The sequence below is a fragment of the Panthera leo genome, chromosome B3 (assembly GCF_018350215.1).
Source record: "Panthera leo isolate Ple1 chromosome B3, P.leo_Ple1_pat1.1, whole genome shotgun sequence".
NCBI lineage: Eukaryota > Metazoa > Chordata > Mammalia > Carnivora > Felidae > Panthera > Panthera leo.
This window is the reverse complement of record NC_056684.1, coordinates 143,030,474-143,049,019: the sequence shown is the minus strand read 5'-3', so window position 1 is coordinate 143,049,019 and position 18,546 is coordinate 143,030,474. Positions and strand designations below refer to the sequence as shown.

Genomic DNA, 18,546 nt, shown 5'->3' with positions numbered 1-18,546 from the left:
GACCCAGGTGTGTGGCAAAAGCAGCAAAGACCAGAAAAACCAAATCCCTATGGAAGAAGGCACTTTTGTCTTAGGTTTTAATTTATCTTAAATATTTGAGTACGATGACCAGCACACAGTGGAAAATAGTCAGGTACTCAAGAAAGTAAGGCATCACGAACAACATGTGACAAGGACTTCAGATGACGTTATTACCTGACACGGACCACAAAGGAGCTATGCTTACCGCACCCACGGAAACGACGAGGGTGACCCGAGATAGAACGGAAAGTATGAGAAAGTCATGCTGCAGGCTAGAAACATAACTCCCATAAACGAAGAAGTATATCTCAGGTTAAAAGCCGAACAAAGCGAGTTCAGCACATACTAGACAGACCTGAAGATTCTGAGCAACAGAAATGAGGCATGGTGTTTAAAGATTCTGGTGGCACTTTAGCGAGGCAACTTTAGGTCCACTGGCTATCATAACAAAAAAGGCTGCATTTGATATTTCGCTTTTATAGTTATTTACTTTTACTGTGTTTTATGAAAGCATTAGTCCACGATCGGTTGAGAATTAAGAAAAAGAAAACCGGTCCTTCACTGTAGATAACGTGAGACTCTCATCGTGAATAGGGCATGGTAAGTCACAAAACGTTTGAAAAATACAGATGAAGATCAAAAGAAAGACAGTAAATGAAAAAGTCTAATATGTCTTGATTAAAGCCACAGAAAAAAGAGAGATAAATGTAGGAGAAACAACAGCTGAGAACTTTCCACCACTGAGGAAGTCCAATAACACAGGGGTGCCGGATGAATCCCCAAAAGGACTGACGAACAAAGAAACCCACGTTTGGACACCCGGCAGTGGAACTATTGAAAACTCAAATGTTAAAGACAAAAATCAGAAAAATGGCCAAGAATCACAATTCCTTTTTGGTTTCTCAATCCTAATGGAAGTCAAAGGCAGTGAAATGCTGATCTTCATTGTACTGAAGGAAAATAACCTGAAATTCAATACTCAGTGAACACCTTTCAAGAATGAGGGCAGAATAAAGATATTCTCTACATAAAGACTTTGCCACCAGTAGACTCTCATGAAAGAAAATTCTACACGACATATTCAAATAGAAGGAAGATGATCCCAGGAGAGAAGTCTGAGATACAAACAAGAATGAAGAATAAAGCGATAAATTAGTGGATAAATCCAAATGATCACCAACCAAAGAAGACAGTAATGCTGTCATGAAGGATTTTAAAGGCCTGGCTTAAAAGTTCAAAGATCCAACAGCCGGGGGTTCTCAGAAGATGGCAACAGAAGCACTTTTTTCTTTTCTTTTTTTTTAATTACTAGACTTTGAGACTTACAGAAACATTGAATGCAGAGGTTTCACACTGTCCCCCACCTGTTTCCCCTATTATGAACATTGTGCATTAGTGTGGGTGCGTTGGTTACAACTGATGAGCCAATACTGATACAGTATCGTTCACTAAATACCAAGGTTCACGTCCGGGCTCACTCCTTGGGCTGTGTATTCTGTGGGTTTGGACAAATGCAAAGTGCCATGTATCATACAGAGTAGTCCCATTGTCCTGAAAATCTCCTGTGCCCTGTGGATTCATCCCTCCCGAAAATGACTTAGCATGCGTACTATCTAAGACGAAGCTAGACGTTATCTAAGCCAGATTCGTGCTCTGCAGGCTGCAGTGAGTGGACAGCCCAGATTCCTAGCAGGCGAGGGGCAGGAAAGGCATCGATGAATCCTTACATTCCTCCCTCCCTCCATCCCTGCCCCTGCCCGATGTATCTGGCGCATGTGCAGTGAGCCCTTGCTATCCGCCCCGCAGCGTGGAAGGCACTAGAATATGCCTGTAAGGGTGCTCTGGGTTCATTCGTCTTGTAAAAAGACCCATTGTTGTGAATGTATGGCATGAAAACTGTCTGATGGTTTACTACACCAGTCTTCTATTTTAGCAAATATAAAGGTGTTCAGAGGTTTGCACTTGACTTCTGGGGTCCTTACCCTATTTTCCTTGGTTTTCTTTACTTCGACCTCAACATCTCCTAGAGGAGCACTTTTAGGGGCCAAACACCTTCAGGTGGAAAGGGGGGACTATGCCATCTTGGGGGAAATTCAAAGCAAAGGGCACCATTCCCTGGCAGCACCCCCTGGGCAGAGTAATCCCCAAACGATTCATACGAAGACAGCCCACAAAGGATTATGGCTAAATTCTCGCTTCTCTGAGACCAGGAAAACGAGGAGGCCCCGCTGCAGTTTTTACGAGTGCTCTCTTTGCAGCACCTCCTTTCTGAATCGCTAGAGTTCAAAGGCGACAAAATGCAGGAGAGAAGTCCTCGCAGGGAACGCCAGCCGGCCTGCTTACGACTCACACGAAGACATTTAGTGCATTCCACCTGGACTACACGTGAGACGTTCACCCTCCACAGCTCTGGAGTTTGAAGTACCACTTGGGTAGACCAGTTAGTGGCATTAAATGGAAACAAAACAAAACAAAACGTTAACAGGGAAGACGACCCTAGTGGACTATCAAGGCAGCAGAGGAAGCAGCAGCTGGCAAACCACGGGAACGTTACTCCTCCCCTGAATGGGCACGCTCGAACTTTTAAAAGGCAAATGATAAAAATTACCTTTCAGAGACGGTAGTTTCTGAAGCTCTCTGTTGTTGCTGGCGCTGAACCTCGAAGAGTTTTGCCGCTTGTCCCTCCTCACTATGGGCTGAGCGGCGGGCACTTTTATTTTGCTGGATACGGTAGACGGGGTAGCAGGAAGGTTGTTTTTCCGGCCGGAAATCTGTTTCCAAAACAAAAACAGACAGACGCATATGTCAAACGGTTGTATCTTGTAGCCCAATTAGAATCTGGAAAATATACACAAGTTTTTACTCCGGGACAGTTTTTACTCCACTCTGCCCTAAACGTCCCTCCTTACAGTGGCTGGAGTCCGTGCCCTATCCCGCCCCTAGTAATGCTGGGTTTCTAGAGATTCTCCTGTTTCAAACTTTTCTCTTATGCATTTGCCATCCAGGCTGATGGATATATACAGGCTGATGACAATGACCTTCCAAAGATGTTCACGTCCTGATCCCTGGAACCCAGGAGGTCTCCCTACTTGGCAAAAGGGACTCTGGAGATGCGATGAGGTAAGGATCCTGGATTATCAGGGTGGGGGCCCAAGTCATCACAGGGCTTTACCAGACAAGACAAGGCAAAACAGAAGCAGATGACAAAGCAGAGGTGAGAGCGTCAGAGGCACTGGAAGAAGTCAGAGGAAGGCGCCACGAGCCAAGTAGCGCCCGAGGTCTCTAGAAGCTGGAAAAGGCCAGGAGGCAGATTCTCCTCTCGGCTTCCCGGAAGCATCCGCCACGCCGACATCTTCACGTGGGCCCCACTGTAGACTTCTGACCTCCAGAAGTGTAAGATAAGGAGTCTGTGGTCATGGGCACAGCAGCCACAGGAAACTCACGGAGCAGGCACCTCGCCCCTCTGCCTGCGCACCACTCCGCCCTCGGCGATGTGCGAGAGCCACGTGAAAGCACCTGTCCCTGGAGCCTCAGGAAGTGCTCCTCCCTCTCGCCACCCCCTCCGTGCAGCTCCACACTGCACTGCGGCAACCTGGGACGTCCCAGGACGCGTGCAATGACAGGAGCGGCTGTGCAAACACCCGAGGGGAGGCGGGAGGGTGACGGGGGCGCGTGCGGCACAGCCGGGGGTCCCTACGCCTGCGCAGGCCCACGGTGGGGGGGGGGGAGCTCAGAGGTGCACGCACGTGCATGGCCCCCCGCAGCGATGCCGGGGCGCACCGGGCGTCGACCGTCACGATTCTCTGTGCAGCCTGCTCACCCCTCCCGAGCCTCCGGTCTGCCCGAAAGGGACGGAGCTCGGAGGTGCCCGTGTGCGGCTGTAAAAAGCCGACCCAACTCACCCTGGGAGCAGGAGCCCACTAAGGGTCTTCCAGTCACACTGGGCTGGGAGAGCTCACGCCAACTTAGGCGCCCAACGATCGGCTCTCGTTCTTGAGTGGAATTTTTACTAAGAAGTTAAGAGCAGCTTTATTTTTATTTATTTTTCATTAAAATTTTTTTTAATGTTTCTTTTTGAGAGAGAGAGAGAGACAGAGCGCGAGCAGGGGAGGGGCAGAGAGAGAGAGGGAGACACAGAATCCGAAGCAGGCTCCAGGTTCTGAGCTGTCAGCACAGAGCCCAAAGTGGGGCTCAACTCAAGAACGGGGAGATCATGACCCAGGCTGACGTTGGACGCTTAACCGACTGAGCCACGCAGGCGCCCCAAGATGCTGTATTTTTTTATTCTATTTTTTTAATTTTATTTTTAAAAATTTACATCCAAATTAGCATATAGTGAAACAACGATTTCAGGGGTAGATTCCTTAATGCCCCTGACCCATTTAGCCCATCCCCCCTCCCACAACCCCATGAGAAGCTGTATTTTTAGACAAGGCGCGGAAGAATCCCTGGGGAGAGTTTTCCGGGATGCGGGATGCCCGTGCACATAGGACTCAGACCGGGGGGCGAGGGCCTGGGCGCCCCGCCCTCCCAGTCAGCAGCTTCTTCCTGACAGTGGGCTTCTCTGGACATTGTCCTCGACGTGTCACTCTTTCCACCTGATCACAAAAGCCGGGTCTTCCTTAAACCCCGTCCAGACCCCTCTTCCTCCCCAGGATTCCCCAGGTTAAAACGGTTCGGCTCGGCTTCCGCAGCTGCCCCCACCCCCCCACCCCCCAGCCCCGCTACTGTCACCAACAGCTCCTCCTCAGCCACGTACTTGTTTTAAACGTTAAGTTATACACACATGTCCGGTAGGTTAAAGGTGACACCTCCTGTTTACTGGGCCGAATCCCGTGCTGTACACACGGTGACCCTGGGGACAACTGGGCACGTGGCTGCCCCCGCCGGGCCAGGAGTGGGCTGGCACCTCCTGCAACGAGCCGGGCACACGGGCGCCGGGTGAACTCATAAAACGGAACGAACTCCACGCACACGGACATTGTGTGCAGGACACACGCCCCGTGAGGCTTCTCACGACTGAGAGAGCAGGAAGGGCCCCCTCAGACCTGCTGACTCCGAGCCGTGGCTCCTGGCTATGGGCCCTGCTGGTCTCCCTGCCCCGGAGCACTGTCCTTGGGGCAGGCAGAGTGAGCTTCTAGAAGGAGGCCCTGGTTGTGCCACCCAGGCCAACTTGCAGTCACTTCCCAAGACTCTCAGCCCGTGGGCTTAACGTGGCCTAAGAGCCCCATGCTCGGGTCACCAGCTCCCGCTCCGGCCGGCCCCGCACCTCCCACCGCCCCACCCTGAATCGGCTCCCTGAGGCCTTCGTGCGGTGCAGTCGGCAACGTGGGCTGCTGCCCGCCTGGCCGGGCTCCATTACAAGGTGGCCGTCTTGTCTTCTCCCCCACGGGATGTCTGCTCCAGGAGGGCATGGACACTGCAATGTCCCGTACCAACCAGGTAGGGAGGCCCCCTGAGGCCGTGTCATGAGGGGACCGCCTTCGGGCAGGGCTCAGGGTGGACAGCTGGGGGCCGCGGGCGCCCACAGAGCCGACTAGCCCAGAGTCTGACCTTCACCTGGCAGGGCACCCCGAAGCCATTCAGGGGATGGGGAAGGGCCGACAGCGCGAACCCATCTTCCTGTTGGAAAGGCTCCGCAGGCTGCAGCATGGACTGGGCAGGAGGGGAGAAGGCAGACTAGGCTAGTCATCCGGGCCGTGCACGGGGGTGTCAGCCACCCCAGGACGCTGACCAGCAGCTGGGGGCACCGGTCACTGGGATGAGAAGGAGAAATGGGCGGGGAAGCCCGGTCGTGAGCATGCTGGGTCTGAAAGGACACGGTGACACCCGTCCTCACGCCCCCAAGACGCTCTCTTTCTGCCGAGGACGACGTCTGAGTCCTGTCCTCGGTGTCCTGGCCGCCACCTGCCCGCCCTTGGCCGCCCTCTCTGCCCAGCGGTGCAGCTGCTCGGCCGGCCCTCGGACACGTCACGTGAGCTGGGATGTGAACTTGGAAGCCGCCATCTGCGTGGTCACTGAAGCCACTGAATGAGCCAGAATGCCCAGCAGAGGAGCACGGAGTGGGAAGAGGTGGGGGAGGCGGGATGGGGCTGGGGGAAGAAAGCCTCTCAGGAAGGAGGGGGTCAACCCGTCCGACGAGGCGGCCTCAGCACCTCGGGGCTGGTGGCGGCTGCTGAGGGCGGTAAGGGCAGGTGGGGAGGCCCGGAGTGTCCGTGACAGCTTTGGAGAGGTGGCCGGGAGGAAAAGCGCCACAGGAGAGGCATCGGGCTGTCGGGGGTGGGGGGCCTGACCGTGCCCCGTGCCCGCGGGGGGGCAGAGCACCGAGGGGAGGCCGGGCTGAGGGACGGCTGAGCCAAGAGCAGGATCTGGGCCCTGACGTGCAGTGACAACAGAACAGAGGATGCACAGGACAGGACGGCTGGAAGGGAGAGATCTGATGGCCTCCCCCCATGCACAGACGTACGAGGTCCCCTGTGAGAAGCATTCTGAAGGGAGGCGAGGCCTGAGGAGGTGAGGGTGGCCTGAAGGGATCCCTGAGCCACAGAGAAAGGCGGGGCCTGGAGAAACAGAGATGCTCGGAGCACATCGTTCTCCTCAGCTCCAAACGTCAGCAGCCACAGGGACATGTAATGGTCAGCGCCTGGGGGGGAGGGCACCGCCCTCCACAGGATTCTCCTGGCGTCCCCGACAGTGTGTGGAACCCCCTCCCCAAGCTAATCACAGCCAGATACGGTTCTGGGCCGGAACCAGGGCCCTTCCCCAGCCAGGGTGCAGGGCGACCTCCTGGGATCGGGCAGGGAGCAGCGGAACCAGACTTGCACCTTGCTCGCTCCCTGGACTTCAGACGTCACCTCCCTTGTGTCCCACAGCCAAGCAATTCCACTCTCCAGCATCTTCCCAAATTCTCCCCTTCTGCAATGTTATGACAAACTACCACCACTATGTGTCAGACACCATGTGATACACAGCCTAAGAAACCCATATTTGCATGCCTTTTAAGATCTTTTAAAAGAATATTCATCTATGGGGTCCTGGGTGGCTCAGTCGGTTAAGCGTCTGATTTCAGCTCAGGTCATGATGTTGTGGTGAGTTCGAGCCCCGCACCGGGCTCTCTGCTGACAGCTCAGAGCCTGGTGCCTGCTTTGGATTCTCTGTCTCCCTCACTCTCTCTTTCTGCCCCTCTGCTGCTTGTACTCTTTCTCTCTCAAAAATAAAAAAAAAATAAAAAAAAAAAAGAATATTCATCTAAAGGGCATGGTACTAGCATAAGGACAGCCACTTAGATCAGTGGGACAGAACTGGGAGCCAAGGCCTCTCAACAGGAGAACAGTCTCTTCAACAGGTGGTCCTGGGACAACCCTGCTGTTTGTGACAGTCAGCCTCTAGCTTTTATGGCGGCAAGAAAGGTGGTCTCCAGAGAAACCAGACTGTGTAGAGAAAACTCAGGCTGCTAGTGTAGGAGCCGGCCGCTCAGAGCAAAGCTCTCTACGTTCCGGCCTTTCGGGGCTGGAAGCCACAAAAGCACTCTCTCAGCTTGGGCCTGTCCAGGGAGCGGTCAGCTGACAAGCCCACCCGAGTCCAGCGCCCATGGCCAGCTGTGCTGGGGCCTCACCTCTGCCTGTGTGTAAACCGGGCATCTGATGGGTGTGTTTCCAGGGGTCCCTGGTTCCAATTCTTGCCTTTCTGTTTCCTACCCAGCAATGGCAGAGCAACAGCAGGGAGCTTTTTAAATACTGAAGTCAGGGGCGCCCGGGGGGCTCGGTCAGTTAAGCATCTGACCCTTGATTTTGCCTCAACTCATGACCTCATGGTTTGTGAGTTCAACCCTGGTGTCGGGCTCTGTGCTGACAGTGAGGAGCCTGCCGGGGATTCTCCCGTCCCTCTCTCTCTGCCCCTGCCCGGCATGCATGCGTTCTCTCTCAAAACAAATAAACTTAAAAAAAAAAAAACAAAAAAAACAAACTTAAGTTAGATCATCCCCCTTCCCTGGTTCAAACCACCTCAATGGCTTCCCATCAAATCCTGCCACAGGCTGCCGACAAGATCTTTGCCTTTGCCTATCTCTTTGACTTTATCCCTCCTGCTCAAGTCACCCTCATTTCTCTTCAGCCTTCCGAAGAGACACTGGCCTTCTTTCCAGTGGACACACAAGCTCGCTGCTGCCTCAGGGCCTTTGCACTAGCTACTTCCTCTGGCTGGAACGCCCCTTCCCGGATCTCTGTACTATTGGCTCCTTCTTCACATTCGGGTGTCACCTTTAACAATATCTCCTTGGTGAGACCGTTGCCGACCACGTGAAGCAGCCTCTGGAAGCACGTAAGTGCAGTTTTGATAGTGCAGTGACCAGAGGGCGCTACTGATGTTGAGAGCCCCAGGACCACCACTCCGCAAAGTGTGAGATGCACTCGAACCAAACGCCGCCAGTGCCCTTACAAACACCAGCTCACCTGGCACTCACTGAAAGCAAACTGCCTGAGTGCATGTGTCCTGCTGTGTCTCATGCTGCCCCCGCCCCCAGCAGCCAGGATGGCGCTCAGCACTCAGGAGCGTCTCAGGCTGCGCCTGCCGGGTGACTGTGGATGAACGAGCCACCCGGAGGGAGGTCTACGAGGTGGAGGAGCATGGCCTGAAGGGAGGAAAACGACTTGGGGAGAGAGAAAGGTCACCCCCGTCACGGCCAGGGCGCCCTCCTCCAGACCCCGCCCTCTGCCATGCAATACTTGTTCCTGTAAGATCTGGACCGTGGGGCTAATCAGCAGAACGGGGGAGAGAGAGCTCTGCTCCTGAAAGCTGATCAGATGGAATGAGAGAGTAGTTTCTGTAGTATTTTATTTGCTAACCGTGTGTGCTTTGACCTCCAAAACAAATAAAGACAGACGATCTGAAAAGGAAGATGAGAAGGACGCTGTTTCCCCTAGGCCCAGCCTATGGGGGAGCGCGCGGCCTCGTGGGGGTATCAGGCGCAGGTCTAGAACACAGGCAGCCGCGGACCAGTGGTGGCAAGGCCTCCTCTGCTCGTCCCTCAATCCCCTTCTCTTCCACCATCCTCTTTTCCCTACCTTCATCCACTTCCTTCTCATTTGACATTTTATATCAAGAGTGATAGCTGACATGGGGCCCCTGGGGGGCTCGGTCGGTTAAGCGTCCGACTTCGGCTCAGGTCATGATCTCGCGGCTCGTGGGTTCCAGCCCTGCGTCGGGCTCTGTGCTGACGGCAGGGAGCCTGGAGCCTGCTTCGGGTTCTGTGTCTCCCTCTCTCTCTGTCCCTCCCTCCCCCACAGCACTCTCTCAAAAATGAATAAAAATGTAAAAAAAAAAAAAAAAAAAAAAAAAAAAAAAAAAAAAGGATAATAGCTGACAAATGTCAAGTAAGATACACACACTCAAATGGAATTATTTTGGAAAACACTGGCAGGCTCTAAGGCTACTCTATCCATCAGAACTTGCCGTGAAGCAGGAAACGTCCTTTATCTGCCGTCCAATGGAGTAGCTACCAGCCACATGCGGGTCCCGCACACTCGAAGTGCAGCTAGGGTGATGGAGGAACTGAATTTTTAAATTAATTTGATTTTCAGCAATTTAGAGAGCCACATGTGGCTAATGCCTAGCACCGTCCGGGTACTGTGACGTCGCCACTGGGCAGAAACAGCATGAGGTCACAGCTCCCATCCCTTTAGAGCCAGGCTAAGTCTCACCTTAATAAAATATTTAAGACGAAGGAAAATCCAAGGTCTTCAAACTAATTACCCCCCCCCCCCCATTTCTGGGCTTGTCCTTCGCTCCCCCACGTGGAGAACACCGGGATGACAGCGCCCCGCCTGGGCGTGGGCAGCAGCACTTCCCCGCAGGGGCCCTTCTGAAACCCGACCGGGATCAGGGCCCCGGGAGGTCTGGGCTGCCCACGATGTACGGATGGCGCCGGGCCAGGTGCCATCGAGCCCCGACCCCCCTCAGCGGGCAGCCGATGTTTTAGGGAGACGCGGGAGACTTTTTACAGCTGAAATCTTTCACATGAAGTTTTCCCTGTGACTTGGGGACGTATCACGTGATTCCCGCTGGTGGCAGACGGGGGCTCACGCAGCAGATGCAGGCGGAAGGCTCTCCGCCCTTCCACGCGGGGCTACGGGCCTGCACTCACCCGCAAGTGCTTTAACACGGACACCCTGCTTCTGCCGTGACCCGGCAAACTTTATCAATTGCTTCGTGTAATTCAGCCGAACTCTTTCTAGAATTACTTACTTATCGTGTAATGGAGTTTCTGCTGGAGAGGGAGAGGGGTGCTGACCGCTCCTACCTGCTGCTTTACCTGCCCCCTCGCTCTCAAAAATAAACAAACATTAAAAAAAAAAAAAAAAGAATCTAGAACATAATAACTGTAACATACCAAATGTGTGTTGATTGACTGCTTATGTGATCAGCAAGGCTTCCAGTCAACAGTAGGCTATGAGTAGTTAAATTCTGGGGGAGTCAATGGTTATGCAACAGATTTTTCGGTGTGTGTGCGTGTCTCAGGGGGGAGGGTATTGGCACCCCTAATCCCCATGTTGTTTAAGGGTCAACTACACAGGTACGTTCTACTGAGAAAAATTACCAAAATAAACTCAAAATAAAACATACAAAGCACCGAAGACCATATTGGAAAGCTTACTTAAAAGGAAATCCTACCCTGAACTGTTTTAATTAAAATAAGGTCTCATGAGACTATACATCTTACCCCTGGCCTCTGGTGCTATATAAAAGAAAACTAAAACCCAAAACAAAAAACTCTTCTTAAAACTTTCATAAGACGTTAGAAAAAGACCTAAGTACCATAATCTTCTGCTTTAGGACGCTGCTATTTATTTAAAACAAACGATGCCGTGAGAACATTTCTCTGCGTTAAAATTTCCTTAGAGGAACAAAAGATGATAAAGAAACAAGCCTCTTGAGAAGCAATTTTCTCCCTCGAATTCACCGAACTGGAAAACCCAGCAAGCTGATTGAGTTGAAGCTCCCCTTCTTCCTGAGGACTTGTAAAATCCACAAACAAACGTTTCTTGCCTCCAGGTTCTCACATATGTGGCAAGTACAAGGGAGAATCAAGTTAAATTGCTGTCCTCGAGTACTTAATCTAGTTAGGGAGGCAAACCAGGGTACATAAAAGTCGTACAAGTCAGTGTCAATGATAAACAATTGCTACTCGAATGTCAAAGGTGGGAAAAATGCGGGCCAAGAGGGTGAGGAAAGCTTCCCTTCAAGTTCAGAATCAACGAGCCTGACTGGGAACTTACAAGACCAAGAGACTCAGACGGACAGTGAGGGGCACAGGAAGGGTACCACGCAAAGCGAGGCCTGGGGACCCCTGAAGGTCCCGTAGACACTTCCCGGGGTCTGTGCTTTTATGAGAACACGAAGACACGATTTGCCTTTGTAACTACCATTATGTCACTTTTTCACAGGCCACAAGACACGTGACATCAAAACACACGGAATGCAGGAACAGACTCCAGGAGCCAGTGAGCTTGTTAAGCCAGACATTAAAGAAATTTGTAAGAGCAGGATGCGATGCCATTTTTCTCAGTGAATTTTTGTGGATAGTTATTTCCCATAAAAACCTGCTACTTACGTTAACACGTATCGGGTGTGTTACTGTTAGATGAATTAATGAATACTTTAAACATTTCACTTTTAATCTCTCATAAAAGTATCGGCCAGAACTGACCTAAATAAAAGCTCTTGGGGATTGTAATTTTTAGGACTGTAAAGGGGTGCTGATGCTCCTTTGGTTTGAGCATTGCTATTCTAAAGGAAGCCTATGTGTCTGGCATGATTTACGAGCAAACATACATACTTCACCCTTTGGGGAGGGTCTTTCTAGAGCAGTGGTCTCACCGGGGGCCATTCCGCCCTCCAGGAGACATCTGGCCACGTCTGGAGGGACTTTTGGTTGTCAAAAGTGGAGGGGGTGCGGGGCTAGCAGCACCTGGTGGGGAAAGCCAAGGGTGCTGGGGGACATCCCACGGTGCACAGGGCAGCCCTGCGGGGAAGCATCTGGTCCACCCGTCAACACTGGTGAGCGTGGGGTGGAGGCACCCAGGGTCTGCCGAGCGTCCAGCTTGTCACTCGGTTCCAGAGAAGAGGTGGGCACTGCGATGGGAAGCTCATGGCGCCTCCCCCTAACTCACATGCCCTCCAGCCCACAGCTGATCACCCGCTTTGCAGATCCTGTCTTTCCTGAACACCAGGCTCTAAGCAAACGGGCTGCAGAGTGGCTGGGGAAGTGGGCCGAGAGGTGGCGATTAAAAGTAGGGAACCCCACTCTGAACTAATAGTTGCATGTGCATTTCCAAAAAAAAACAAAATAAAAAATAAAAAATAAAAATAAAGTACTAGTCTTTTGGGTCCTGAGTGTCACTGGAGTCCCGTTTAGGGTTGTGTGGGAAAAAAGTGGGAGGAGAACAATGGGGAATGTGGCACGGAGGCTCCCAGCTGCAGCCCAAGCTCAGAATTCGGCCCCCAGACAGTGGCTCTGATGTTCCGGGGGAGGAGCTGGGGACTCTCCTCGCAAGGGTGACGATCACAGCCGCCTTCCCCAGAAAGCACACCTACCAACAAACTACTTTCACTGTCCTCCAGCACTCGGGTTAAAACACAGCCGAGGGACTAGAAAGTCAAATTTTCTTGAAAAGATACTTTTCATAAAAATGTGAATTTACGTTACCGTGTAATGGGTATTGTTACTATTAAATGAATCAATATTTTTGAAATTTGTTTTAATTGCTAAGACGTGACTCCCCCAGCTACACCTACGGGGCCCCAGCGTATCTGGCTCCCTGTCTCTGCAACACCAAGGGGGGCGGGAGAGGATGTAAAGGGACAGATGAGAGAGAGAGAACACTTGTTACTAAAGGCAGAAGGTGTCAGAATAAGCTAACAGGTTGGAGAGGGGACTGTTGCGCTTTCTTTTCAGCAACACATATTATGTAAGCGATGCTGTAGAGACTTTCAAACAAAACTGAGCCGAAGCAGGACATGCGAAATACACGGCCAGAGAACAACACGGAAACAACCTTTAATGTGCTTAAAACAAGTCACTTTACAAAGAGCACAGACACTTTCGAAAACAGAACTTTGGACGCAGTGTACAAATTAAGGCAACTACTATCAACAACTACCACCATGGCATGGTCTCAGTCTTCTAAAATGGACTTTAAGAATCTCTGAGCGATTTATTAAGACTCTGGATATTCATCAAGTGTGCCTCGTGAGGTTTCCACAGCTCTGAAGGTCACACTGGGAACGGCTGCTCCAAGCTGAGTTCCCTCGGCCCATCTCCTGAGTTCTCCAACTTCCAGTTCCCCGGGAGCCCATCTGCGGCCTCACTCCTTCAAAGTGTGCCATGAAATAAACCCGTAAGGACTGGGCAGAAGCTCTGGTTCCCAGGGCACATGTGGAGAAGTCAAACTTAAACATCGTATTTGAAAGCGAGTAAAACAAAAGGACCAACACACACCATTCAAGGAGTAGTTTCTAGAAAAAGCAAAATGTGCACAGCATCCATTAGAACCTTTAACGGTATCTTGTTACATTGGAAGATATATTCTGCCATACATCTCGCAGGGAAAAGTTCTTTCGAGAAGTTGTGGGTCATGCCTAATCTGTCCCACAGAGTTAAAAATGGCCACGCTGGAAACTCACCAAGTGTTTTCAGGGGTGAGGAAACAGGGCCACAGAAGTCAGGTGACATCATTTATGGCAACCAGGAGTCAGCAGTTTTACTATCTAATAACCCCCAGGCTAAAATACTTTCCCCTACACCGCTCTATCCCTTACGATCCGTTAAGGCGGGACTTCATCTTCCTTCCTAAAGACCCCACGCCATCAAATGTTCCTTTGTTTAACCCAAAAGCGTTCTGCAGTGTCTGTCACTTGCTTCTCTGTCTTCTATGAGGTTGGGTTACAGGCAGCCAGGATTTTAGTATGAGGACCCTTTCCAGTCTTGCAGTAGTGTATTAAGTCAATCAACATAGGCCAAATTCTTTTAGGTTTTCTCTGCCGGGATTACTTCCCAAGCCTGGCTACCCTGCTCTGGACGGGCGGCCTGTTCTGCCCGCCTCTCAGGCTGTGAAGCCTTGACTGCGGTAGGTGCCCTAACGCAGGTGAGTTCACAGGCTGGCCTGGCCGTGAAGGCGGCGTGACACTGAACAGGTCTGAAAAGCGGCACGGCACGGCAGTCCTATCTGAATCGCTCAGGTTAAAACATTCAAGTTCGGAGCAGCGTTGACAGGAGAGGAAAAGAATGAGGGTTTAATGCGCCTGAGTCAATCATGTTTGGTAAGTGGGCGGAACCAGAGGTGAAGGCGCAACACGAAGACGGAGGAGGGAAAGCAACGATTAAAAAAAAAAAAAAAAAGTCAGGCTCAACGCAAAGTTCAGGTGCACTGCAGTGCCCCAATCTGCATTCCTGCAAAATAACGGACAGAGGGGTCTCCCAAGTGTCGTGATTAGTGTGCCATGTTGCCTCTGGTGTCCTTATGAGGAGTGAAGGGCCCACCATTTCAGTATTTGTCGGTGGTAATTCAAGCTCTGTGGCTCCAGCTCTTAGTAGCACTAGAAAAAATACAAAAAGACAAGTGGGGCATCACACTCGGGCACTGCAGGCCACACCTCAAGAGTCTTAAGCAACTGACAGTCTAGGAACTCAGTCCACCTTAAAAACACGCATTTGACTTACTAGTGGTTCTGGTTGTCTTTGAGCTGCTGAGGGATGGTTCAGGTTCAAACTTAACATTATCCGCCCTTCTAGCCAGGTTCTTTCTGCTCGAACAGGAATAAACGAGTGATACACACCGATGTCCTCTGACACACTAACAGTGAGAGAGACAGGTATGGGAGCAAGAAAGGTTTGGGGAGCACCGGAAGCCTTTGCGGCTGCAACAAAAGCTCCGTAAATGATAGAAAAAGCATCCACCTTGCAGAGTGATTGCACTGCACTTATATCAATTTAGTCCAAAGAGTGACACGGAAATAGGCAGGTCAAAAGCAAGAATGCCACAGTAAAACTTGATTGTCGGCTATAAACAAAGGACAGGGAAAGGCTGGCATAAATAATCCCTAACTATTTAAGAAACTTTTTGGGGTTTCTCCTTTTTGCTTTGGGGAAGGCGACAGATTTGCTGGAATAAACCACCTGCTGAAGAGGAGGGAGGCTTAGGATGCACCAAATTGTAAGGAAAAGAGAATGCTGGGACTTAAAAAAAAAAAAAAAAAAGCCCACTGCTGATAATTGCCAGTTAACTGTTTTCCAGACAGAACTGAACTCATTCTAACTTGGCTTACAGGAAGGGGGCTGACACTTACAAACTAATGTCATCTGTGATAAGACCAGGGACCTTGATGACCCAGCTCTAGAGACTGTGACACTGAATCAAGCAGTTTCTCGGCCACCAATGGTCCACAAGGGCCAGTTAGCTCTGCCTGGGTAGAGTCAGCTCCTGGGTCCTTAGCCCGGGGTGCTCCAGTCGAAGCACTCGTCACAGGCAAGACAAGACCAGGCAGAGTGCTGGCTCTGCACACGCTCCCAATGGTGTCAAAGGAATGACCCCAACCCCGCCAGGTAGACACAGGCCTCCGTAAGCATTTGGGTTGTTCCTCAATGAGACCGCAGGTGAGAAGCAGAAGTCGTCACAACTGGCCCACGTAGACAGAGAACACAAGTAGAAGAGAGAAGGTTGTATAAAAATACCCGAACTAGATAAACTGAATGGTACTGACGCTCTGGGAGAAAGAGGCTAAAGGAATCAGACATCAACGGGAGAGGTCGTGTGGGACACGGGCGGCACAGGCCTGGCCAGAGGAAGGAAAGGTGATGGAAGGAAGAGGAGGAGACGCTGAGAGGGACCAGGTTGCTGGGGAAGGACCGGAGGGGAGAATCTGAGAGCTAAATGGAGCCCGAACAACAGTGAGAGCTGCTAGATTTGGGGTGGGGGTTATGAACTTAAAACTACCAGCTGCAGATACAGCTTTCAGAAACACATCCACATTTTCCCAGACGGAAACAGTAAAACCTACAGAACCAAAATTTCCGGTTACGAAGGAGACTACGAGAAAATCTCATGCAGGAAAACACTCTAGAAGACCCTGGTGTTTTCTCGCCCACGCTGTTTTTCTGCCCTTAGTTAAAAGGTGTTCACGACAAAACAGAAAGGAAATATTTGAGAGCAGTTACCTCTGATTCTATTATGTCTTGTCCTTCTTTGGAACTTTTTCCACTTTTCCCTGCTTTTGGTGATTCCTGGGAAATATCAAGCAGAGTCAATTAGACTTCTCAATTTTTAGACTGCCAAACATCAGACAACCCCAAATGCAGTTTAAAACCCGATTTATACCATTTAACCAGAACTTCCGCTAATTTTAATCAATACCTCCAAGAAATTCTGCCTCTCGTCACTTAGTTACCATAGAATATTGCGATGCGACACCCCCACCCCCCAGCTCAGACTCTCCTCGTTTTCCTGATGTGTATTTGGCGTTGAAAACTTCAGGCAGAAATAGATAAACCAAATGTAAGGTGCTCTCCGTGTTTCGACAGAGCCACACTGCATCCCTTTCTTGCCTCCCACCTGAGCGGGGATTTCTGGGGTGACTCTGAGACGCTCCCAAGCTCCACCTGGAGCAGAAGCGTACCCCCCCCCCCACCCCCGACTCCCAAATGCAACGCAGCACACTCACGGCCATCCCCGCCGCCACCCAGGATAATAATAGTATTTCAGAGCCCCAGAGCGTCCCTCTTCACCAACAGCCAGCCGGAGCCATTCGCTCCCCTTCCCCGGCCCGGGGGTCCCTCCTGCGCGTCTGCGAGGCTGGGTCAACCACCTCCGCGGCCGCACCTGCCCCCTCACGCCCACCGCGCGCGCCGCCTGGGGCCCGACGCCCACGCCGCCCGCACGGCGGTCGCGCCCCCGCAAGCCCGCCCGCCCGCGCTGGCTCCTCGGGACCCCCGCCCGTCCTGGGCCCCGCGGCCCCGGCGCCCCCGCCCCCACCCCGGAGCGGCGCTTCTGCGCCCGCCGGATCCCGGAGCCCGCCGCACCCCGCTCCCGGCCAGCTCCCTCCCGCCTTCCGCGCTGCCCCTTGCCCTCCCCGCCCCGGCCGGTCCGGCGGCCCGAGCCCGGACTCACTTTCTCCTTCTTGTTTTTATTCGGCATGGCTGGTGCGGGCCGCCGCCGCCGCCTGCCCCCCGCAGCAGCAGCAGCAGCAGCAGCAGCAGCAGCGTCCCCGCCCCGGCCGTCGCGACCCCCGCCGTCGCCGCCGCTGCCGCCGCTGCCGCCGCCGCTCGGGGACTGAGTCGCTCGCTCGTTCGCACTTCCCCTTTTCCAGGCTCCCACAGGCTGCGGCAGCCGCGGCGGCGGCGGCGGCGGCGGCGGCGGCAGCGGCGGCGGCGTCTCTCCGCCCCTCCCCCGGCCCGCCCCGCCCCACCCCTCCCCCAGTCACCCCCTCAGCCCCCCCCCCCCCCCACCGCCGGCCTGGCCCGGCCCGGCCCGCCGCTCCCGCCCCGCCCCGCCCCGCCCCCGCGACGTCCCCGCCCCGCTGGCCCCCAGGCGTCCTGCCATTGGCCGAGGCGCCCTCACGTGCCCTCTAACGCTCTTCCCCGCAGTCCCGCCCCTGCACGCGGCACCGGTCCCACCCCCTCTTCCCCTGAAGCGCTCCGGCTCCCGGGGATCTCCTCGGCGGCGGCGGCGGCGAAGGGACGGTCGGGTGAGCCGAGCTCAGTCTGGGAGGGGGCGTGGGGCTGCATCGGCGGCGACTGGCCGGCACACGCGGCGCAGGTGCAGGACGGAGAGAGCAGGGGACAAGTCCGGCGTGGAAAAGCCACGTTTGAAACGGATGGCAACAACTTCTGCAGCCGGCGGGACGTGGCCTGGCGTGAACGGCAACCTCTCGGCCTCGCCCCCTCGCCGCCCCCGCGGCGCCCCCCAGGCTCTAAGGCGCCAGCGCGCGGGAGCGCAGGGCCGGCCGAGGAGGCCCGGGGCCGCGCGAACGGCAGTTTCGCTGGGCCCCACTGGGCCCCGCCCCAGGTCCCAGGCCCCGCCCCCGAGGCCCTCCCTCCTCCTCCCGTGTCGGCCCCGCCCCACTGGTCAGGCTTCAGCTGCGCCAATGGGATTTTATTTTATTCTTCGATTTGGCCCGATCTTAAACCACGTGAGGAAACCTCTGCATTGTGACCAGGCGGTCACGTGATTTGTCTCAGCTCGCTAACCGCTCTGGGGAGATGAGTTTTGCGAAGGAAGAAGGTTAGCTTGTTAATATACTACTTCCGCAGCCTGTCTGGTGGCAAAAACCAATGGAGAGCACTAATGACAGGCACGGAGCCTGCAGAAAAGCGTTAGGTAATAAGCCTCCGGGAGTGAACGGATCCACGCGTGAGAAGCGTTGCCTCACTCGTCATGACGGAGGGGCTGGATCTTAACCCGACGCTTAGACACATTGCGTTTTCTTACGCCCGGGTTTTCGCTCTTGAAAGTTGCTAGGCAAAGCGTTTTCGGT

General features: G+C 53.2%; 1 protein-coding gene across 5 annotated transcripts in view; it reads right to left on the bottom strand.

Annotated features, from left to right (window-relative positions):
• The window catches only part of PPP2R5C (protein phosphatase 2 regulatory subunit B'gamma), a 127,297-nt gene extending 109,884 nt beyond the window's left edge, over positions 1-17,413 (bottom strand). The window contains exons 1-3 of one of the 5 annotated variants that reach the window (XM_042944307.1): positions 17,181-17,413; positions 16,232-16,297; positions 2,630-2,792 (exon numbers count right to left, since the gene is read on the bottom strand). In XM_042944307.1, the coding sequence (XP_042800241.1) occupies positions 2,630-2,792; positions 16,232-16,297; positions 17,181-17,207 (256 nt within the window). In that variant the 5' untranslated portion in view covers positions 17,208-17,413. Of the gene's footprint in view, positions 1-2,629; positions 2,793-16,231; positions 16,298-16,391; positions 16,411-16,734; positions 16,878-17,180 lie in introns of those variants that run through there. The other 4 variants (XM_042944303.1, XM_042944309.1, XM_042944304.1 and 1 more) reach the window with 4 other exon arrangements.
• Positions 17,414-18,546: the final 1,133 nt, after the last annotated feature.